The 25,840-nt window shown below is 36.7% G+C and overlaps 1 protein-coding gene across 1 annotated transcript in view; it reads left to right on the top strand.

Annotated features, from left to right (window-relative positions):
- The window catches only part of LOC126188750 (peptide transporter family 1-like), a 269,810-nt gene extending 248,150 nt beyond the window's left edge, over positions 1-21,660 (top strand). The window contains exons 13-16 of the mRNA XM_049930360.1: positions 14,974-15,091; positions 18,617-18,745; positions 18,849-18,956; positions 21,499-21,660. Of these exons, the coding sequence (XP_049786317.1) occupies positions 14,974-15,091; positions 18,617-18,745; positions 18,849-18,956; positions 21,499-21,660 (517 nt within the window). The remainder of the gene's footprint in view (positions 1-14,973; positions 15,092-18,616; positions 18,746-18,848; positions 18,957-21,498) is intronic.
- Positions 21,661-25,840: the final 4,180 nt, after the last annotated feature.

The following is a 25,840-nucleotide window of genomic DNA, read 5'->3' as shown; positions in this document are numbered from 1 at the left end:
ATGATGGTCGAAGTAGAGAGGATATAAAATGCAGACTGGCAATGGCAAGGAAAGCGTTTCTCAAGAAGAGGAATTTGTTAACATCGAGTATAGATTTAAGTGTCAGGAAGTCATTTCTGAAAGTATTTGTATGGAGTGTAGCCATGTATGGAAGTGAAACATGGACGATAACTAGTTTGGACAAGAAGAGAATAGAAGCTTTCGAAATGTGGTGCTACAGAAGAATGCTGAAGATAAAGTGGGTAGATCACGTAACTAATGAGGAGGTATTGAATAGGATTGGGGAGAAGAGAAGTTTGTGGCACAACTTGACTAGAAGAAGGGATCAGTTGGTAGGACATGTTTTGAGGCATCAAGTGATCACAAATTTAGCATTGGAGGGCAGTGTGGAGGGCAAAAATCATAGAGGGAGACCAAGAGATGAATACACTAAGCAGATTCAGAAGGATGTAGGTTGCAGTAGATACTGGGAGATGAAGAAGCTTGCACAGGATAGAGTAGCATGGAGAGCTGCATCAAACCAGTCTCAGGACTGAAGACCACAACAACAACATGTAAATTGTGGAAACACTCAACCATCTGCCACCTCGAACATGCGATGTTTTAAAGATAAGTATGAGAGAGAGAGAGCCTATTTACTGTGTAACACATGTCTGTGTGTGCAGGATGGACATTGGTCATGGGAGGACAGGAGCTGTGTCAGACAAGCGATGCTGACAAGTGTTTGCCGCTCGCACCATAGAACCTGCGTGGAAAGTACAAGGAGTAGTGTTATTCCTTGGTGGTCAAATAATTGTAATTGTTATAGACAATTGAAACATGATTTGTCTAGAGGCTCTTACTTAATCTTGGTGTTAGACCAGCTAGAAGCAAGGCCAGTTTTTGAATTTCTGGTGGTTATTAAATCCAACACATTGTAATTATATTTAATAGTATCTAATAGTTAATGATGCAGTTGACCTGCAAGGGTTTGTAACTTATGTGAAACTTGTGGGAAATTAAATATACCTGAACTAACTGAAAGTATGAGGGTACCAAGTTATTTCAAGAGAGAGTTAGTTCCTCTAACAAGAATTATTTCTTCAGAGAAGTTGTGGAGATCGACGCAGCTGCATATCCAGAGAAGTTTCAAGTAAGTCAAATGTAGTGAGAGAAGTGTGAAGTTCACAATCCAGTTTTGCACCGCTTCTTATGTTGCTGAAACCGTTAGAACGTGGCAACTGTGACAGGACTCGAAGAAAGAGGCATTTTGAAATGAAATCAAGATAAGAAGATATTGTGAGTTGCCACAGCAACCAATAGTAACAAGACAGGGAAACAGTTTCGCTGAACTGGATTCTGCATGAATGGTTAAAAGGGGTGAAAATTAATAAATAACATACAAGAGAAGACACAAGGAAAATCTCAACAGTTTAGGCTAAGAATAGTTATGATGAGATCTGTTTGATGACGAAGATCCAGTGTGGGCCTCGTAACCAGCAACCAAAGCCAACGGTGCCAGCTGCTGCTCACTGGTGCTGACTACAAATCCGTTCACCAGCCCCAACACTGAAACCAACCTTCGATGCTGCTGGCACCCATGCTGTTCACCAGCGCTGATTCCACATCGGCTCACCAACACAGCCTAAACTCTATGCCGGGTGAGTGAAAGACAATAATTATTTGAGTGTGAAGTTAAGGACTCTGTTCAATAATAGACTGTTAGTATAGTTATTATACTCATAGGTGATTTTTTTAATGATCACTAGATCTAAAAGTAAGAGGTATATGGATAATACTCAAAAAACTGAGGAAACATCAAAACCAACCATGACCAAGACAGTGAGAAAAGAAATTCCAGACTGGACTGAGGTAGCAAATTTAATTAAAGTACTAAGTCTTAACTAGACTCAGTGAATAAGCAATTAAACGTTAGATTAGATGACCAAAGTGCAACTGCAAATAGTCAGATTGCAACTTTAAGTGAAAAATTAGATGCACAGAGTACAAATTCAGCTACTTTAAGACAAGAACTAAGTCTTAAGTTACATTCAGTAAATATTCAGTTAAATGGTAGATTAGATGAACAGAAGGTGAATTCAGATGCTATAAGAAAGGAACTAAGTGCTACTTTAAGTGAAAAACTAGGAACACGGGGTGAGGTTTTAAATGCTAAGTTTAATGACTTAAATGATAAAGTGGAGAGTTTGCAATTAGATTTAAAGAATGAATTAAATAATTCCTTACCTATCCATGTAAACCAACTGTTCACTGACTTTAGTCAGACGCAGAGCAATCAGTTTCAGGACTTAGCTAAAAAAAACTAGAATTTGATATTGAAGATAAATGTAATAATGTAGAAACTGAACTTGTTGAAAAGTTACGATCATTTCAAAGCATATGCAATGTTACATTCGATGCTGTAAAGCATAGGTTGCACAGCTTAAAAGAGAGTTTGGAAAAGCACGATAAATTAATACCTATGGTCCAATCGCAAATCGCACATGTGGGCATTTGAGTAGATGATGTGGAATGAAATGTTAAAGAGAAACTAGCCACTTCAGACATAGTGAATATAAGTAATCTGGAGGAACAGGTAGAGGAAATGATAGACAGAAAAGTTGCCACGAGAGTAACATCTGACAATGTGTCTCCAATTTTATCTTCCAAATTTAGTAATACCAAGAGAAATGTAGATGAACTGTGGAAAGAATTCAAACTTATCCAGGATAGAGTATAAAACAGAATAACTTTACCTAATGTTGTGTTACTGAGTGAAGTGGTGATTGTTTTGCTGTGGGGAGACTTTCACACAAAATTTAAAGAGAGGTACTGGTTTGCACTTGCTCAGGTGAAGTTAATATCATATCCATGGGATCCGGGTGGAGTCACATCTGTCCCCCAGGGATGTTAACATTCTGTGTTAACGGGTGGAGTGACGACCGTCGGGTCCTGAGTTGTTTAGGGTGTTTCTTTTGTACTAATTTTCCGGCACTGAATTCCCTTAAAATCTTAAACTATTCTGTTATCTATTAATGAATTCTTAATCTGTCCTATAATTTTAGCCTATAGGAAACTGGATATGACAGAAAAGTAATAGACTTAAGAGAATCACAGATAAACAGTGATCCCTAGATATGAAATGAAATGAATAGAATATAGTATTAATGGAAAAAAAATATCATGGTACTATTCAAACAGAGTGATATCAATATGACATAAACTGAACAGAGTATTTTATGTGTGTATAAAACATAGTGTAAAATGATTAACTAAACAACTATTTGATCATAGTGTATAGTTGTCTATTTTATAGAATATTTTATACCATATATGAGATTTGATGTAAATGGGAGGGTTTATATTAGTTTTTGAAGGGGTGGATAGTGTAAGTACAAACATGGCTAACACACACCTTCCAAACGACCCTTGCAAACAAGTGTGACTGATTCTTCACCATTTGCCATTCCATCGGGGTTGCTAAGATTTTCTTCGGAGACTTCAAAGGTGGAGGTGAGAATGCGCGTTCTGTAGGAGATGTTTAACACCATACCTCCTCCGGCTTCTTGGCTTCTCACTCAAGTACCAGCGAAGTAGGTATCCTGGGGAAGGGGAGTGGGAAGGGTTTCCTGTCTTTGGGGCTATCTTCTTTCACTTCTTCGATCTTAGCAACCATTTCTACTTTTTCCTTTCTTACTTCTCATTTGAGTACATGTCTGTCTTTCCCTCTTTACATATTCATATACTTCTATCACTGAAGTCCTTCTTATTTTCTGTGGTATCCAATAACCTTCAACTTATTTCATATAAGTAGGCTGAAGAATCAGGATACACAGACACACTTAAGCAGACACAATGGAACACGAAGATCCAAACAATGAAAGGAGAGATTGAAATGATGTAAGAACCATCAAGTATTCTGGGGGAAGAGGTGTGTACCTCATGAAATATGCACACATTGTTGTTTATTGTGATGTTCTACATCGCGCGCGCGCGCGCACACACACACACACACACACACACACACACACACACACACAAGAGGTAGAGTATATACCAAGAGTATAAAAGTTGAAAAGTAGAGGAGGACTCTAGGATACTAAATGAAGTATTAAAAAGTGAGTGTGAAGTGTGAAATAGATTTTGTAATTTTACAAGAGTATATTTAATTATAGTGTACATAAAAATATCGGGTAATGAGCATAGAGGCCTACTCATAAAGGATAAGGAGGACACACCCAACATTTATTGGATATAAAGGGCAGACAGGCAGACCTAAGTAAGGCTGACCTATAGTGTGCAGACAGGGGCACCAAGAAGGGGGTTGACCTGTACCATAGGAGAATAGGAATTTAAAAGGGCGTAACTACCGAAATGGAAGGAGGAAGGGCACTCATAGGGTCAACCCAAGTGTAAGGTATAGATGCTGATCCAAGGGGAAAAGGACAGTATTGTGAGAGAAGTCACACATTTTGCAGGAATTATTCTGGTATTTTATATCTCCCTAGCATTATTATGTTTTTTGAGTATCGATAGGAACACTTTTATTTTGCCCAGAGTTCCTCCAGTCTACAAACTACTATAAGTAATGAGGCCATTACGTACTAAAGAGGCAGTTCAGAGAATTTTAATAAAGGATGAAATATTCAAGGGTCCATGACACCTGGAATTTATGATTAGAAACAACAACCAGGCTCCCAACACATCCATTGAAGTTTCATGATAAGACATACTGGGAACAAACCCATCAACAGCTGTTAGTTTGCATACAGAAAGTCTTTCACAAGTTGTTTCGGCCCTGAAATGGGCCTTTTTTATAGCTTGGACATTGTTTACTTAAAGCAGGTGCTCAAACTGGTGACCCTCTGATCCGACACAAGCTTGGTAATGTCGAACAGTGTTTTTCTGAACTCTTTCAAAGATTCCTGTCATTGCCCTCATGTAATTGGTGGCATGTTGAATGCTATAAATTAATTACTCTTCGTTTATAGGTGTTTGTGTCTGGGTGGGTGCACTAGAACCTTGGAGAATCCCCACAGGAAGAAGTCCGGTAGTGTGAGGTCTGGTGATTCATGGGGGCCATGTCCTACAAGCACCTCTGTCAATTACCTGGTCGTCGAAGAGTTCATTTAAATATCCACGCACAGCATGACTGTTATGTGTGGGTGCCCCATTATTCTGTAACCACATGCATAGCCATATGTCCAGGGGAACATCTTCCAGGAGGCTGGGTAGAGTTTCTTGCAAAAAATGAAGGTAATTTTCCATAGTAGGTTGAGGAGGTGGTCACCCACAATGCCTGCCCAAATTTTGAGCAAAAATTGTTCCTGGTGTCCGTGGACATACGTGACATGAGGATTTCCCCTTGCCCAGTAATGAACAATTTGATTGTTGTAAAGGCCGTCCCAATGAAAGGTGCACTTGATTGGAAAGATTGCATGATCTTGAAGACTGGAAAGATTGTCTTATCTTTTCAGTCTCCCACCACCTCACAAAGTCCTACTGTCTGGCCACAGAGGAGCATTCCCCTCATAACTCAGTACCACTCAGGACTGGAGCAAATGGATTACATTCTCCGCCAGGGTTCGACTACCTCTCATCATGCCCTGAAATGAGAAATGTCCTGCCCACTATCCATTCACCCCTCCCGAAGGGGTATTCCGATGTCCACCGAACCTACAAAATATACTCATCCATCCCTACAAAACACCTGCTCCCAACTTCTTAATCTCAGTGCTCATATCCCTGTAATAGACTTAGATGCAAGACCAGTCCTATACATCCTCTCCCCACCACATACTCCACTTCGGTCACAAACACTACCTATCCTATCAATGGCAGGGCTACCTGTGAAATCAGTCCTGATGTGATCTACAAGCTAAGCTGCAACTACTGTGCTGCATTCTATGTGGGAATGACAACCAACTAGCTGTCTGTCCACATGAATGGCCACCGAAAAACTGCAACAGAATATTGTGAGTTGATGATCAATTAGGATGAATGGGCATAGGCAGAGGGTGTATATTGGCAACTCACAATATCCTGTTGCATGCTCTACAACATGTCATGGTGTCTGACACAATATACATCTTTCAGTGCCTGTTTCACCCCACACGCCATCTGTATTCTTCCCCCAGACACCAGTTTCTCAGATCTCCACATTTGGTAACTAGAACTACAACATGTCCTTGTTTCTTGCCACTCACCTGCTCTTAATTTACGTTAATTTCTTCTGTTTCATCATTTCTTCACTGTAATTACTCTTTGCTTCACTCTGTTTTAGTTTCCTATATCTTTCATTGTCTTTCCTGTCTATTTTTCACTGCCCCCCCCCCCCCCCCCCTCCCACCTCTGTTACATACAATGCACTTAGCTTTTACTGTTATTATCTCATGCATGATGTTTAAGCAGTAGTCTCTGTCTTCATGTTACCCTATCTTCCACCTTTTAAGCTCTCAGGTTTTCAAATCTCATCCGATGCAGCCCCCAACAATCAGTCTTCCCTTCTCATTCTCATGTCATATAGTAAGTCTCCCCTGTCCCGCTGTTCTGGGTGACTTTCCCAGAATCCACCCCTTTTCCTAGACCTCTCCAGTCCTTTTCCTTCACCTCTCTTCCTTCCTCTTCAACCCTTCTGCATGAAGAAGGAGCCACTGGCTCTGAAAGCTTGCCAATGACAACCACCTTTTATATGTGTGTTCTGCCACCACTTGGTGGGTAGATATTTTGTCTGTCCGGTCACAGACTTACCCTTTGAGGCAGCAAAATTATTTGTAGACAGCTGCTAAAGAACGCTAAAATTATTCTATTTGTTGTGATGTTAGCCTAGTGTGCAAAAATCTCCTATTCAGTTCGTAGTTAATGGTACAGCTAGATCCAAAATTCCCAATCATGTTTTTGTGATTTTTAATGAAGAAGACTGCAATACCATTTGCAAGAAAATTATCATATAAAAACAAAAAGATAAATCAAAGAAATAGCTTTCTTTGGAAACAAAAAGCAACAAAAGCCACAAAATAAATTCTACTATATTCTGTATTGAGTGTACTACAGGAGTGACTTCAGTTGTAGTTGCTATTTACCACACATAGTCTGGGTAAGAGTCTATTTTACATGATTGGTAGAGAGTGTGGGTCATTTCTATTTACACGGGTCATTCCTATTTACACGAGTCATTCCTATTTACACGGGTCATTCCTATTTTCAAAAGAACTTGTAAGACTCATAGACACAACTGCAGTCCTCATTGACATCTGTTTGTTGAATATTTTTGAGAAACATTTTCGCTCTCATTGAGGCAATACACATCCTCTGTTGAAATCAGGTCACTCTTTTTATTTCTGCATTGTCAATAACTGAATAATATCTATACACAGATTCCCAACTTACAGATTTTCAGACATCTTTTGAAACTATTTTTTCAGTCAAAAGTTCACGGATTTATATAATGTCTCATTAGATATAATTTTATTGAGTGTGTTGTGATTGAGAATGACTATAACATTGGCTGTAGATCTAGGAAGTGTTACAGGACCAGTGCTTTTAACAAAATGCACAGATTACTTAGCAGATATTGTCTGCAAATTTCATAGTTTATTGTGGACATTGCTCTCATCAATAACAAGGAATTTTCCTAAGAGTACTGTTGTGAAATTGCTAAAACACTGTTGAAAATTCATGCTAGGTTAACTGTTGAACAACTGATCTTAAGCATAAAGCAACCAAATTTAATGCTTGTTAATGGACAAAAAGCACCTGTATTATTTTAATATAACATCAGTTGTAAACCATATTTTCAAATTGCTTCATATGTCTTTTCAAACTAATGTTTGATGGAATAAACACAGGAATAGCGTAATGAGAAAAGCAAATGCCATGTAGCAGATCAATAGTATCAAGGGAAGCATAGTCTACTTAAACAACCAGTAGCACACAAGATATAGATGGAACTGATTCTTAAGTTTTGGTCATTTGTATGAGTTTGTATTCAGTTAATTGCATTGTAATACATGAATGTTCAAGAAACAAAATTGTTAGTATTGTTGATGAGTGCATACAAAACTGCATGAAAATATCTTAGCTTTAGGAACTACAAGTGGCATTCAAAAAGAAACAAGTCAGAGGTATAATTACAGAAACTAGTACCTGTATGTTAGAAGTATTGACCCTAGCTGTTGAGACACTTGTCCCAGTGTGACACAAGGCAGTGAATGGCTGTCTCATAAAATTCTCAGGGCTGTGATGTTATCCAGTTTCACACGTACAGCTGGATGTCATCGTCTGAGGTGAATTGTTTGCCCCTCAGAGCTTTTATGCTGATGTTATTCTTTGATCAAGACGGCCCCCTTCTGATTCACTTCCTGCAGCACAGGACAACAGTGAATGCCCAGCGTTATTCACATACCTTGACCACCCTTCGCTAAATGATCAAATCAAAATGACCAGACAATTTCACCCGTGGGGTCATTCTGCTCCACGACAATGCAAAGCCTTATACAGCCAACACAGTTGCAACACACATTCTAATGGGAGGTTCTCGGCCACCCTCCATACATCCATACAGTCCGGACCTTTCTCCCTCTGATTACACCAGTTTTGGTCCCCTTAAAAAGGCTCTGGGGGGCAAACGATTCACCTCGGGCGACGACATCCAGCTGTATGTGCAGAACTGGTTAACATTGCAGCCCCAGGAATTTTATGAGGCAGCCATTCACTGTCTTGTGTCACAGTGGAACAAGTTTCTCAATAACCAGGGTCAATCCTTCTAATAACCAGGTACTGGATTCTGTAATTATGCCTCCGGCTCGTTTCTTTTTCAACAGCCCTTATATTAGCTCCATCTTTGGGTTGAAGTGCAAGGCAAATGAAATGTTTGATTGACTATGCTCTGAATGAAGAGGCAGCCAGCCATTCTTCTGAGATGTTTCAGAATGCTGAAAATCTGGAACGATACAAAAACAAACACCATCTTTGCATTTTCTAGGAATGTTTTCCCCTGTTGATTCATCACTCAGAGTTTTTTCTTTTAATGTTTAGACCACCAAGCATGCATATCAGTGATGTCAATTCCTTCCACCATTTTTGTTGTAACATCTTTTTTGCTAAAACAATTATTGTAGAATAATCTTTTGGAATCAAGATTCTGTTGTAGCACTTAATTTACTTTGTGAAAACACCAAAATCGCTATCAGAAGACTAGAAAGCAGTGCCTCTAACTGGGAAATGATGAATAGTTTCCTCTAATCAGTTATCTTTAACCAGACCCAATCAGAGACAATTAAATGAATTGGTTCTACTTTGGTATACACATCCATCTGAGTGCAAATGTACTTTCTTCATGCCCAGTTTAATCTTATTGATGAGATAATCCAGCATGAATGTGCACACTTCATTTTTCTAATCAGTTATCTTTAACCAGACCCAATCAGAGACAATTAAATGAATTGGTCCTATTTTGTTATACACATCCATCTAGGTGCAAATGTACTTTCTTCATGCCCAGTTTAATCTTATTGATGAGATAGTCCAGCATGAATGTGCACACTTCAGTGGTCTCCTTCTTGACCTGCCCCACATGATACATGTACACTTTGTAGCTAATGCCTTTCAGGTTGTATATACAGGTACTAAATGCATGTAATCGTAGCAAGATAGAATATTTCCTGAACACGTATATGAGGTTGAGGTAAATTCTGTATGTAGTCAAACGCAATACAGAGTATACCATGAGTTTAGCATGATTCTGAGCATAATTTCATGTAAGCATAAAATTTATCACATCCATGTTTACGAATGCTTATTCCACTTGCTGCCTATAGTGTAACATTTTGTAATAAGTGCAGAGATTTCATTTAGAATTGAAGTTCTTTTAGATATTGCACACATTTATTTAGATTCTACTGAATTTATAGCCAAAGTTCTTATTTAATTTTATCCATATTTTGCAGCTGTGAATATGACTGTATTCAGTATACAGGAAGTTTGAATAAAAATGCCTTCAGTTGCAATTTTTTCATGTTTTATTAAATTACACAATGCATTTTGTATCTTGTTGGTCCATTTTCAAGTGCAGATGAGCTAATACATTGCTTATTCATTCATTCCAACGTTTGATGACCTCAAAACATTTAAAATGTCCTTCCTTGTTTGTTCAGTAAGTTTTCCACTGTTCATATCATTGTTTCTCACAGATTTTCCACAACTGATTCATGAAATAAAAAACCTAAAATCTAACTTTCTCATGATAGGAACATGCAATTCACCTCACTCAAGAGTGAATTTAAATTATGTATTAGACAATTTGCACCTGAAGTTGGACTTACAGGGTCTGAAGTGCATTGTGTAATTTAACAAAACTTGAAAAAATTGTGACTGAAGGCATTTTTATTCAAACTCCCTGTATAAAGGTCTTACTGAAATAAGCAACATGGATTTGGGATCTGCTAAATATCTAAATAAATTTCTTCTTTCTTATTGAAATAATCAATATAAAATGTGTATTTTATTTCAAGATTAGGACATTCTTCACAAAAATAACCCTCCAAGCTCAGCACGGCATCCAAGTGACTCACTTTAATAGGCAGTATGAGACTGTGTTGCAAATTTCTGTGCAGATTTCATGTGAGAAAGCATGCATCTTCTTATCCTCTTTTATCCACTACTGGAATCATGAAACCAGAATCAAAACTGTGTGTTGCCCTAGAAGGCATTACCTGAAATAAAATAATGTTGCAAGGAATTGACCATGTTGTGGGTTCAAGTGGTTTGAATGATGTGGCATGTAATGAAGCAGATACTTGTATTAAAGGTGTAACGAGGTTCTTAGATTATAGCCAGTCAAAAAATTCAGTTGTTATTACAATACCCAATACACACAATTTAATTTTAAATTCATGTGTTAACAGAGAAATATACAAAATAGACATCTGGAAGATACAACTTTGTTTACAGAATGATATATGTGACATTATAGATACATATGATATTGATTGATCTTTTCATACCGAATTAACAGAATACTTGAGAAAAGACTCAAAACAAATAAAAGAATATATTTAATAAATTGTACAGTGAATGAGCATGTAGTTTCATTTTTTAGAGAAAACTGTAAGGTTCTGGTTCCAGGGTCATCACAGATTACAAGTACTTCTCATAAAAAAACATGTTCCTCATGGCTTAGAGAGAAAGAAAAACAAAGACAAATTACTTCCTCATGCAAGTCAACATTTGCAACATTATGAATAAATTATTAGAGTTGGAAGACTTTTGAAAGATAAAAAATTGACCCATATCATCTGTCTCAGAACACTGGCTTACAGAAGATAAACTACCGTATTTACTCGAATCTAAGCCGCACCTGAAAAATGAGACTCGAAATCAAGGAAAAAAAAAATTTCCCGAATCTAAGCCGCACCTGAAATTTGAGATTCGAAATTCAAGGGTAGAGAAAAGTTTTAGGCCGCACCTCCAAATCGAAACAAAGTTGGTCCATTGTAATATGAGATACAATTTAGGTCGAATGAATGACGATACAGCTACAGTAGTTTGGTTCGAGTCGTAAGCTTAGCAGTTAAGCTTTACCAGGTAGCCATTGCTATGCGTCAGGTGCTCCGTCCATATTTATACGGGTACCCTTCCTTTTTCCTGTGCTTCGTCTGGGTTGAATTGATTGCTTATTTTTCTTTGATCTGATAAGTGCCGTTACTTTGTTATAGGTGTTTCGTCACTCTAAGCTGAAAATGCATTATTGTACTGTGTCACGCATTGTTTGTCGCATTCTGATAGTGTTTACGACCTGTCGCCGCTCGCGCCATGGCTTGCTTTTGTACGCGCTACCGCCGCTTCCAATTGAAAATAAATAAAAATAAATAAATAAAATCGTCTCATTAGCGAAACAATGGCAAGAGACTGCAATTTGTTGTTACTTACACTGCTGCTTTCTTTGTTAATGATCATCAAGAACCAAATAATAGACTGCGTGTGATAGAAGATGTTGTGAAGGAGAGTTTAGCGAAAATTTTTCTCCGTTTGAATATCTTTCCAGATGCCTCTTTAGTACATTACCTTCTGCACAGAAATTAGAGTCATCTTAGATTTAAAAATCTAGTCAGTTGTCGTGCTTCATTTCTGACTGTATCTCTAATCGGCGTAAGAATAATACTAATATAAACATGGCATGATATGTATATTCTTCCGCGATTGCTGTTGTCTCACTCTAGTTTCGAAGTTTATTAGGCAGACAGGATTTAAATGAAGTAGCAGCAAACACAAAAGAATACATGGCAAAATGTTTATATTCGTATTATTCTTATGATGAAGAGAATACTGCATGTGATTCACAATTCATAAAAGTTGCTATTAGCAACCATCTCTTGTCACAGATAGGAAAAAATTCAGAACGTAGAGTTGGCCATATTGACAAACATCCCAAACAGTCTTGCCAGTCGGATTTTCGTAGTACATTGAAAGGCTGCTACATTCGAACATGAACAATACGGAATTTGTATTTACTTCGTTGGATAATGTATGAAAATGCAGTGGTCGAAACTCGGGGCGGAGAAAAAAGCTCGTTCGTCTTCCACCTTTTTCTTTTTTTTAAATTTATTTACTGGCGCAGAGGTTTTGACGCCAGTAATTTATCTTTGTGCCTTCAAAGCATGCTTGTGTAGCGCTACACATATTCGACGGCAAAAGTTACTTGTGGCGGCACCTACCAACATTTTACAGAACTTCAGCTTACTTTGCACTCGATTCTAAGCCGCAGGCGGTTTTTTGGATTACAAAAACCGGAAAAAAAAGCGCGGCTTAGATTCAAGTATATACGGTAAATTTTTTCGTACCTAACAAGTCCATCCTGGCAGCTATAATGTTTAGAAATGGGAAAAAATGGGGGTGGGGTGTTACAATATTTATCAGACAATATATAAAATTTTCTGAAATAAATGTAAGCTCATACTCCTCTGAATTAAATGGAGAATTTCAATGTAAAAGACTGATGAAGCAGAATATCACAATTGTTAGTTTCAGTGGATCTCCAAATGGTGATATTAATTTATTGAATAAATGATGAGAAAAATTTTAAAACCCTCATAAAATGTATCCATAATGTGGTGACTTCAAGACAGAGTTGTCAGGCTCAGATGAGCTCAACTCAAAATTCTTTTTAATACTACTCAGATCATTAAATTTATATCGTACTAACAATAGCCCTACACGTGGGAAACGCCTGTTTGGGCATTTATAGTTAATTTCTCAAAAGACCTATACACTGTTAGTGTGGCAGATGAATGTTTCCCAGATCATGATCTACTACTACTCACATACCATTATGCGCAGTCAGATAATGATTACGTGGCTACAAATAAGAAGCCAACCATGACATGGGTTGGAGATCAGAAAGAGGAATATATTAAGTTATTCAAAATGCAAACTGGCACTTTGATTGTAAACATTATGTAGATCTTGTCTACCCATTGGGATACTCACTTCAGAAAAATATTCATGGAAACCAGATTTATTTGATGGCTCCTGATGTATTGCACCAAGCTTTGTTGTATGCCCGTTCGCAGTGTGCATAGGGGGCATTGGGGCCTGATGATGGCACCAACAAAGTACCAAAACTGTTAGCTTGTGTTTTGAGTTTGCAGGTACTCAACAGTGAGGTTATCAGCACTCTTACAAATGTTAAAAAAATGAATGTGGAGAAAATGGGTAAAATGTTGTAACACAGTGAAGACTAAACCTACAAATTGACAGCCACTCACTCACTCCCACCTCACTTACATTGGACACACAATCGGATACCATAAGAAAATGGAGACAGGGTAAAAGTTGCATACCTGCTGTGGTGAAAGAGGTGATGAGTGATGTATATCAGCATCTGAATCCTCTTCCACTAATCACCACTCGTTCACAACGTCTTCACTGGCGTCAGGTACATAATCATCATTTCCATCAGTGAAGTCAATTTCTGATTCAACTTCGGAATTATCTGAGAGATGTAACACTTCTTCATCAGAAAGTCCATGCAGAGGATAGATGCTCAAAAATGTGTTTCACAGACAAAGACTGCCTGAGTGACACAACATGAGCTGTGGTAGACTGGGATGTGCATGTGCCAAGTTGAAAAAATGAGGAGCAACTGCTCTGTGTTACTGCTCACTGTTGCCACTGTGTTGTTGGATAATTTACTTATATTCAGAAGAGAAATTACAGTGGGGTCAAATTGACCCCTTCCACCATTCTAGGTATACTGAATGAAATGGTGAAGAAAATTAAAATATTTTGTAAATACTAAAACATCTTCAGAAAGAGGAGAAAAAATTAGAAAAATCATATAATTTCATTAATGAAGTAAATAAATTGGTTATGACAATGGATGAAAAACATATGACAGGGATCATTTTGACCCCTTCCGCCATTCTAGTGATAACAGTGATGTAATGTGTATCATCATTGATAATCACTGCACATCAACATAAACAATGAAAGAAATGTGGCAGTCTTCACTTATGAAACACTGTGGAACTATCAGTGTAGGTTGCTTGACAAACAAGAGTGCTTATAGACATTGAGTGAGTGTTTAACCACATTAACTGCAGGGCGGAAATGACCAAAGCTGTGGTAGTAGCATAGGGGATGCTTGGAAATGGTTCCATTTATCATGGAATCATGCATCTTGGTTATTTAAATGCAGAATCCAATAAAAATGATTTTATCAAAAATATGGAGTTCATACTTTTCAGTAACAAATTGTTTATTTATATTCCTATACAAAATTTTTGAACTGACGGTGAAAAAGCTGCCTCTCATTGAACAAAGTTCTGAATCTCTCAAACACAAAATATCTGTCAGATTCTGATTGCTGAAATTAATTTACAAAAACAAATACTTACCAAAATTGTTGCAATTTCCAATTTTTTGTACAAATTCCTTGCAACCTTTCTATTAACCCCACTGTCTGGAACTATTTAAATTGTTTACCTTTTGTTTCAGGTACACGTACTGCTTGAGTGTTGATAACAGTATGAGTTCAGCCACCTGTTCAGAAGTGCTTCTGCATCCAGGAGGAGTTTATATTTTAATTCTTCAGCAAGAAGGCTATAGTTTTGTGGTATGTTTATCTGCATTTTTCAAAGTTAATTGTGAATAGGTGTTTAGGACATTATGCTAATTCGCCACTGTTGTCACTGGAGTTAATCTCTTAGTTGAAGTGATTTTCCGTTGCCTTCTTTCCAACTGTTTTGAAGTAACAGATGTGTTTCAGTTTTGTGTTGTGTTGAATGGTTGATGATTAAGGATTGTGTAGCATTAAGTTGCATCTGCAGTGATAAGGAAGCATATGGAATAAATTGTGTACAGAGAAAAAAATACAGTATTGGCAGATAGCCTATTGTCAAATAATACCAATGGCTGTGAAGTTCAGTTAGAACACATACAATCAGCTACTATGTTGTTGAAGATGACTGCTTGTATTCTGGACTACTGCACTGAACTCCTTTGGCTAAGCTGGGAGTGGTGTTGTTTTTTGTGGGTTCAGAGTTACTGCAACCACACTGAGAAAATTCGCAGCCCTGCACAGGGATCAGATAGAAATCAATTTAAACTTGATTTTATTGTGTTGTTACATGTTCCACATTTATATAACTCAGCATGCTTTATGATTGAATATTATACAGGTTTTTTAGCTAGAGGTGCTGTGTGTTTTTCATTCAGATGGATACACTGGAAGAGCATGTTATCATAAAATTCATTATTATGTGTTAAGTTATATATCACCAATAGAAATTCATTCATAGTTGGTCAGAACTGAATTACTGAATGGATGGGTCAATTCAAACATGGCTGTATGATTAGCAATTAAAGATGTCAAATAGTCACACCAGAAAAGAATTTTGCACATTTTACATGAAGTACTAAACATGAGATAGTAGAGTGGAGTAGAGTAGAGAAGGGTTTTATTGGTCCTGGTAAACATATAGTACTCAAATAGTACATTCTCATGTAGGACAAGTCAATGTATGACAAAATATAATATTAAATTTGCATTGACGTCATTATTTCTACATTAAATGATCACGGAGTTACAATATACAGAGCAAATATTGTACAAAAATAAAGAGTAGATATTTTAAAGCAGAAAGAGCATGTACTGTACTGGCAGATTAATATTTGTATTACAGTAACATTTACATGGTAAATCATTAAATTACTAGTAACATTTATATGATACGTCACTAAGGCAAAGACACAAATCGTTAGTGAACTTTCTGAAGGAACTCGTGGAGCCTATAGAAGCTGTGATGAGTCAAATATGCCTTAGCAGTTGACTTGAAATTTGCCAGGTCATTTATTGATTTAATTTGTGGGGGAAGTTTATTATAAATAACTTTCCCATAATACAGGGTTCCAGGGTTTCTTTCTTATTCAGGTTGATGTTGGCAGGCTCTAGATGAAAGTCTCCTTTTTGCCTGGTGTTATAGCAGTGGATATTTTCATTTTTCTGGAAGAGAGTGGGATTTTCCATTGAATATTTTTTCACAAACATGGTTATCTCATACATACATATACATGGAAGTGGGAGAATTTCTAGCTTTTTAAAGAGAGGTTTACAGGTTTTGTTCCATTTTACACCTTCCATTATTCTTATAATTCTTTTTGTAGCCTAAAGAGCTTTTGGTTAAGAGAAGAGTTACCCTGGAAATAATTCCATATTTCAGTTGTGAGTATATATAAGCGTAATACATAGTTTTCAGAGAATCTTTGTCGCAGCATCCCTCTAATATTCTCATTAAATAGCATGTAGTGCTTAATTTCTTACAAACTTTTTCAATATTCATCCCCCATTTAAGATTATCTTGGAGCCATACTCCTAAGAACTTAATGTCTACATTCTGAAGGTCTTTGTCAGATATCTGAATCTGAACAGTTTGCACACCTTTTTTCACATTGTAGAAACTTAGTGCCTCTGTCTTACTTGTGTTTATTACCAATTTGTTGTGACTGAACCAGTTTTCAATATTATTCAATGTCTCAGTTGTAGACTTCTGAAGCATTTCCATTTATTTCCCACTCACTAGCACACTTGTATCATCAGCAAATTGAATGACTTCCCGCAGAATTTGTAATGGTCATTCACATATAACAGAAATAGAAGAGGTCCCAGAACTGAACCTTGTGGCACTCCATATTTAATGATTTCATAGTTTGAATCCAGTTGGTAGATGTTTGTCTAATCCTCATGTTGTCAAGCTTAGGCAATAGTTTTGTGTGATCTATTATATCAAAAGTCTTAGAGAGATCTAGACATATTCCAATGACATTTTCACCATTATCTAGTCTCCGAAGTGCTTCACTTAATAGTTCAAAAATTGCTATATCAGTTGACTGGCCTTTCCTGAAACCATGTTGTGCTGTGGGTAGTATCTTGTGCTCTTCCAGAAAATCTACTACTCTTCTTTGAAATTTTTTTTCTATTATTCTTGAGAATACAGATAGTAGAGCAATGGGCTTGTAGTTACCCACTTCATCCTTTTTACCTATTTTGAATAGTGGTTTTGAGCTTAGCTGTTTTTAGGCATGATGGGAAAATTCTGGTTTGAAAGGAACTATTATACAGGTGAGTTAATGGTTGCTTCATGTAATGTGAGTACCATATTTGTTAAACAAAGCAATCTCTAGAAGTTGGTGACCCTACAATAAAAAAATGAGAGATTCAATGTTTTGAGCTTATTAATTACCTTGCAAAAAAAGTAGCTGCCAAATACTATGCAAGTCTCCTGGACGAGAAAATGTAATTAGGAGGTCTGGATTGCTAACCTAAAGGCTGTCTTTCTTCATGACAATGCTCCCAACACAAAAGTGGTTTACTAATGGGTGTTCTAAGGATTTTGAAGTGAAAATTGTTGAAATATCATCAGGTTTGGCACACTCTGACTTCCACATATTATCACAAATAAATAAATTCATGGCTGGAAAGAAATTAAAGTATTGTAGTGGTTGTTATGGGACCATGGTTTATCATTGTTAAAATCTCCTAAAATTGTAATTCAAAAGTGGAAGCTGCTCATTTACGATACAAGGCAACAAAGTATGTTGGAAGAAAATGATATTATTTTAAAAAGTAAGAGACTCGTTTTTACCTAAAAGTCTTTATCTTTAACTAAAAGATATTGTCTTTCACTGCCAGACCATGACGCTTTCTCCTTACCCTCATAACGCTTCACCAATAGCAAATAAATTTAACTGTCACTATGACATTTCCATCCTATGAAAATAATATAAAGCAGTACCAGTCATTTACCAGTTCTAAATATATTTCAACAGTCTGCTCTTTCAGAAACTGTACTTGTAGTTTCACATAAAATGTAATTGTTTGATGTAAATATATGGGCTTGTTTATACTTGTAGATAGGATAGGCTGTTATTTGAGAAAAAACTTATTTCAACAAATACTCTTTGTGTCTGTGAAACTTGTTCTGATCAATAACACTGCTGCTTAAATGTGATCTAATTTTGGATTTATCTGGATCCATATTTATGTCAATAGTTGGTTGATTTAGTTCTTACCAAAATTAGTTCTTACTGCATAAACAAACAAATAAGTAAATATCAAAATAAACTGTAACTTCTTTTTCAGTTTTCAAAGCTGTTTGTTATAACACTACCAAACACTCTATCAATGTTGTGGTTGATTCCACAGTACATCCTAATTTCTATTGCAGAAGTATTGTTTGCAATTCCAGGCTTAGAGTTCTCCTTTTTACAGGTAAGTGTTTGTTACTTAAATTCAAATTATTTGTCAGAAGTTAACATCGCTTTACTTTGAGTAAATACTTAACAGCCAGTGTAGTCCATTAACTTATTTACAGGCTCCTAAAAGCTTGAGAACAATAACGATAGCTGCATGGTACCTGTGTGTTGCAATTGGAAATTTGATTGTAATTCTTATAACTCAAGCAAGATTCTTCAGAAGCCAGGTACATTTAAATTTTTTGCACAGATATTTAGCTATATATTTTTGTCAGCAGGTACAAAGTGAAAGTAACTACTTATTCTCGATATTCTTGAATGAAATATTTCTTTCTTAATACCTAGTGTACCAATGAAAATAATCAATGTCGGAAAATATAATATGGATAGATAAAAAATATACTGTACTAAGCAACAGTGGGAGAAAGCACTTAAAAGATGTGGAAACATGTGAGATTTTAGAGCCATTGGCTCCTTCTTCTCCATTGGCTCCTTCTTCTAGCAGAAGGGTTGAAAAACAGGAAGAGGGATGAGGCAAAAAGGACTGGTTAAGAAATGGGAAGAGTTGTGCAAAAGCTACCCAGAACGTGGGGCCACGGGAGACTTACTGGATGAGTGAGAAGGTAAGACTGATGGTTAGTGCCTGCACAGGACAAGTTTTGAAAACCTGAGAACTTAAAGGTGGAAGACAGACTAATAAGCATAAAGGAGATTACTGAAAAAAACATAGCAAAAGAGTCAATAAGAATGGAAATCTAAGTGCTTTATACATGGCTGACAGATTTTTTCTAGTGTGATGGATGTGGCAAAAAGGTAGTACAAGTTCAGAGAACACTTGTAAAATAAATGTTGTGATAGATATTTTGACACTAACTACAGAATTTTCTTGCTGCATTAGCAAGTAACACATTTTTAGTATGTGATATATATTTCCCATAGCATCACTGCTATAAATGCTGCAGGTAAAGCTAGAAAGACAAACAAAAGAAATCAGGTACAGTCTTGTGACAAAATATTACAAATATGAGACACAACTAGAGTTAAATAAGCAGCACCAACGAGATGTTGTTGTTGTTGTGGTCTTCAGTCCTGAGACTGGTTTATGCAGCTCTCCATGCTACTCTATCCTGTGCAAGCTTCTTCATCTCCCAGTACCTAATGCAACCTACATCCTTCTGTATCTGTTTAGTGTATTCATCTCTTGGTCTCCCTCTACGATTTTTACCCTCCATGCTGCCCTCCAATACTAAATTGGTGATCCCTTGATGCCTCAGAACATGTCCTACCAACTGATCCCTTCTTCTAGTCAAGTTTTGCCACAAACTTCTCTTCTCCCCAATCCTATTCAATACCTCCGCATTAGTTATATGATCTACCCATCTAATCTTCAGCGTTCTTCTGTAGCACCACATTTGAAATCTTCTATTATCTTCTTGTCCAAGCTAGTTATCGTCCATGTTTCACTTCCATACATGGCTACACTCCATACAAATACTTTCAGAAACGACTTCCTGGCACTTAAATCTAAACTCGATGTTAACAAATTTCTCTTCTTCAGAAACTCTTTCCTTGCCATTGCCAGTCTACATTTTATATCCTCTCTACTTCAACCATCATAAGTTATTTTGCTCCCCAAATATCAAAACTTCCTTACTACTTTAAGTGTATCATTTCCTAATCTAATTCCCTCAGCATCACCCAACTTGATTTGACTACATTCCATTATCCTCATTTTGCTTTTGTTGATGTTCATCTTATATCCTCCTTTCAATACACTATCCATTCTGTTCAACTGCTCTTCTTAGTCCTTTACCGTCTCTGACAGAATTACAATGTCAACCAATGAGATATTCAAACTGTTTTATGAGAGTCTTTGATCACACTTTTTTTAAAGTCCAGACAATTAGTTTCATTTGGTGATGAACATCTTCAGATGTATGTAGTACTATGTAGATGTCACACTTGAATAGATTATTGCACCATAAATGTACAACCACTGTACTGACAAAACCCACATTTTAATTTTGGATGGCTGCTACAAGGATTAGATCAGTGCCACCGTGACTTTGCTAGTTTTCAGGCAAATCTTTTTTCAGAGCTGTAAAGTGTGCATACACACACATGTATGTATGAATGCTATAAATCTGGAAGAGAATTTGTTTGAAAGCTAGTGAATTTCTGTCTTGTTTCGATACCTTTTGATTGTTTACAGTATCTACTATTCACTGATGTGTTACCTTAACTTACTTTAATCACAGTTGAGCTTATATGATTATTCCTTGTCATATCGCTACACATGTATTCCCATGAATTCATACTACGTAATTGACTTTAGTTATGACTCATTCACGTGTAGTGTGAGACAACTACATTTTTATGTTTTGTGATGAGCGTGGCTTTTTATTTCTCTACAATATGAATTACTAACTGGTATATGAATCGGGCAGATATAACAGGATATTATACAATTTTATCACATTAAACCTCATCATAGAAAACTGCATCATCTGCAAAAAAACATGTGCTAGCAGAACTGTATGACAAAGCTTTATTCCGGAAATATCTACTTCATTTAATGAAGGTGATAGAAGATAAAATAACTTTCTTGTACTGAGTGATACCAAAGAAACAACATCAACTGCATAGTTAACTGTTCAGTAATATCACCAAATTGTGAGGAATATGATAAGTTTGATATAAGCAATCCTTTCTTTCTAATTTTGCATAAAAACTGTTTTGTATAATTTAGTTTTTCCATTGAATTTTCAGGCAGTTGAGTTCTTTTTATTTGCTGGGCTTCTTCTGGGAGACATGGTAGTATTTTTCTTTATTGCACGGAGCTACAAATCTGTATTGCTTGAAGGAGATGGTTCCAGTACTATGATTGATGATCCCCTTTTCGTTAGAGCGTCTGAAGAATTAGTCAAGTGAAATATCTTGGTTTTAGACTGTGTGCACATATTCAACAAATATAATGCAAAATAAAGTTTTTTTCAAAAAAGTAACAATTAGTCTCTGATTTTCAACCTTATTTATTATCAATGCTTGTGAATGCACAAGTGTGCTTCTACATATACATTTACAAATTTCTCTGAACAAATTCTGTAATAGTTGTTTTTTGAATGCAAATGATGTATCTGGCAGAAGAAATATGTCTAAGTAGTGTATAGTAGCCTTATGATTAGACCTGATAAGCAAATATGTTCTTGTTAACAGCTATAATCATGATTATGGTGTGTGTATTAATCCCATAATTATCAGTGAGAGTTGACTTAGTACTATTCGTAAATTAGGTTTCCTGTTCTGCATGTGCATATGTAACTTTTTCTTATTCCACATCCTTGTGTGATTAATGAATTTTCAATGGCATTATAGTACAAGAGCAAACAAAAAATGTTGTCTCTGCGTCATAAGTAAATTAGAGAACAACTTGCCCCTAAAATGAGGAACTGATTTGAAAAAGCCAGCTCTTCCTCTCACACTATTCAGCTACTGCTTTTTGTTCTATTGGGGCCAATCCAATGTTTATAGTTTTCAACAATAATTTGAGTAAAATGGAAACTAGAATGTGTTCAGTGGTAACACACAAGGCCATGAGGAAAACAATTCAGCCATGTTACGTGCCACAGTAGCCAACTGCTCACATAATGTGTGACCACAGCATCATCTCCAAAACATTCTTACCCTAATGCTTTCTTCAGTGGACCAAACATATGGTAGTCACATGAGAACAAGTCTGGGCTTTTAAGGTCAGTGCTAAATTGGATACCAGTGCAGCTTAGTGAGTTTTTCACAAGTTATTGCTCTTGTATGTGGTTGTGTAGTGTCATCTATTGCTGTGTAGGAAGAGAACATGCAACTTGGATGCTGCCATTATTTGTTGCAATAAGCAGTCTCGGCATCATACAACAGCATGCTGTAGTAGGACGCATTCACTGTCTACCCATGCAGACAGTCAATCAGCAATCCAATTTTTGAGTCCCAAAAAAGAGTTTCCAAAAATTTACTGCCCAATATTCAAATCCTGACCCTGATTGGTGCCCCCTCTCCATCCCTCCACTACTTGAAACTCCTCGCCTTGTTCTCTGGGGTATATTGATGATCTGATGTTTCATCGCAGGTCACAATATGATCCAGAAAAGCCTTTCCCCCTTCTTCAAAGTGATTCAAATGTCAGTAACAGATTTCTTTTCATACATTCTTTTGTGCCTCAGTGAGATGATGTGGAACCCACCTTGCTATTTTTTTTTTTTTTTTTTTTTTTTTTTATATATATACAAGTGTGTTTCATAATATGTTTCGGACAATTCCATCAACTATCCCCATCTACAATGTAGTCTTGGTGACAATAATCCAGCAATCATCTTCCACAAACTCAAACATTTTTGGATATTGTCTTCATTGACACTGCTTGCCATTTATGGCTTTGATTTTCCATATTATCATGACCATTTAGAAAGTTCTGGGTCCAACTGAACACTTAGCTTTTACTCAGACCAGAGTGTGGAGGTCATGTGCATGGATATCACCTCTCCATTGTCCTACATGCCAATGCCCAGCACATCATGCTGCTCATGTCACTACATGAGTCAAATGAATAAAATTGTGGTTTATATTAGGCTATATAGTTTCATGCACTTTGCCTTACCTGCACATAATAATAAACCATTTCCTCAATGTTATGCTGCCCGTATCTTAACCAATAATCAAAATAATTACTGTATGTTATGATCATCTTTCACTGATTAGAAGGATTGAGAGTGCAACCCATAATTTTCCCAAAAATGATGTATTACACCTCATTGCGAACTTCAGTTTAATGATTAGAAACATTCCAGCCAAATATTTAATGTCACAGAATGAATTAGTTATTCACTTTATCAGTTTTTAAATAAAATATAGAAAAATTAGAAGATAATTGAAATTTATTTTGTTACAAAACTGATTTGGACTAATATAACTACATTCATGTATGAAATATGATACCTTTCCTCTCAGAAATTATCAATGAACTAACTGATATTCCACATAATCAAAGTAATAACTGAACTGACCAGTACCCCCACGTCATGAAATGCTATACTGAATGGATAATGTAAGGGTACTGGTCTATGAGTATTTGTTTGTATGATAACTGCAGCCAGACCATACCATAAAAAAACAGCTGTCATGACAAGAGGACAACATAGTGTAAAAGTCAACAGACACGGAGCCATACGTAACTCGTGTTTTAGCATGTGATGGTTTCAATCACCTGCCCACACACCTTTGCAGCAAGGATTATCAAGTGGGTGGGTAATGTTGACAACACTTGGAATAGAATAGTAATTTATTTTACCTAAAAATGCTTGCAGTTCTGTGAGCTTAGACCAAGGCCAACAGTCTTGCTACGTTGGATGCACTTTTTCTTGTCTGGTCACCTAAATTTAGCAACATCAGACCCAGTTAGCACTTGGATGGGTAACCATCTGGGAACACTAGGTGCTATTGGGTCAGGAACACACAATTTGCAGATTTGCAGAAGTGGTGTCCAATTGAAAGACTTGCACTAGGCTGTTACACCTCATGCCTCAGTGAGAGTATGTGGAACCCACCTTGCTGATATTTTTTGTGTCCATATGTGTTTGATAATATGTTATGGACAGTTCCATCACTTATCCACATCTGCAATGCATTCCTGGAGACAATAATCCAGCAATCCAGTGAGAAGATACTCTGTAAGTCTACTGAAAGACACACTCAAAATGTCCTGCAGGTAGGGCACTCTACTTTTTGTATTTGCTGTTATTGTTGTTGCACATTACCTGGGCTTCTTTACAATGTGAAAATACAGTTGATAAATTATGTACTTATCAGTGGCAACTTTGGTATGATAATTTACATGGAAGAAAATGTCAGCCACTAGCTGTTTCAAATACCGTTTGTGGAGACCCAGGAAGTGTGGTCTTTACATGTGCAGGATGCAAAGTTTGGTTTTTGGGAGCTTAGTTTGGTGGCATACCAGTGGGAATCAGTAATATGTGTTGACTATGAATATATCTACTGTCAGTATTTATACAATGCAAAATGTGATCCCTGATGACACATTCAGTGTCATCAGGGATCACATCTGGGCTCTCCTGTCTCCTGAGGAACCACCGGTAATTGATTACGGCACCCAGGGAATCTCTAGCCCTTTCTATCCTCTGGACCAATGAGGATCAAGCACTCTCAACCTATCTTCAGCTTTTGTAACTGGGACACTTGAGTAGAGGGGTTATTCTGGAGTGACGTTGTAGGATGTGTGTGTTTGTCTATAATAAATTATACCAAGTCACATCACCTGTGTTCTATTTGTTGATACCCATTTAATATTATGTTACTCAGGCACCAGCAATGTCCACACCCCAGGCAGATATGTAAGTACTCACACTATTCCACAGTTTTATGTATTTTTTCCATATTTTTTGTATGTTCCCCAGTTTTATGTATTTTTCACCCATTTTCTCATATTTACCAGGTTTTTCCACAATTTTACATATTTTGTTCAATTACACAAAATTCCCCCCTTTGTTCTCGATGTCACATCTACATCATTGTGCTCTCAGGAAATTAAATATCACTGATATTCAAGAACATATCGCCAACTCCAAATTTTTTAGCTGATACACCTGAGTGGGCAGCATAGGGGTAGATTTTAGACTGTGTCTAGTTGTTAATAATGAATTACATCACTTGAGGTCTCTTTGTTATTAACAAATTAATATTTTGTCATTAGAGGCACTAGCAGGCATAACATCTCATTTTTCCATATTTTCCACAATTTTGTGCATTTTACCCAATTATACAGCTTATGTGTCAATGTCAACATCATATCGCATTGTGTCATGATGTTGTATCAACTTTCTATCACGCCGTGTCAATGTCATGATGCACTGATCCAATCACGATGAAGTATGGTCCTGATTAATGTATCATTGCTAAGCCACCACACCATTACTAGTGTACTTGTGATGTCATAGTGTTAGAAACGAACACACTGATAGAAATTACAATTCCATAAGCACTGCCAAATTCTAATAAAAGATAATATTTAAGATACCACATTGTGAAAGACAAACCCCTGCACTAT

The sequence above is a fragment of the Schistocerca cancellata genome, chromosome 5 (assembly GCF_023864275.1).
Source record: "Schistocerca cancellata isolate TAMUIC-IGC-003103 chromosome 5, iqSchCanc2.1, whole genome shotgun sequence".
In the NCBI taxonomy this organism is placed as follows: Eukaryota; Metazoa; Arthropoda; class Insecta; order Orthoptera; family Acrididae; genus Schistocerca; species Schistocerca cancellata.
This window is presented reverse-complemented; position numbering and strand designations above follow the sequence as displayed.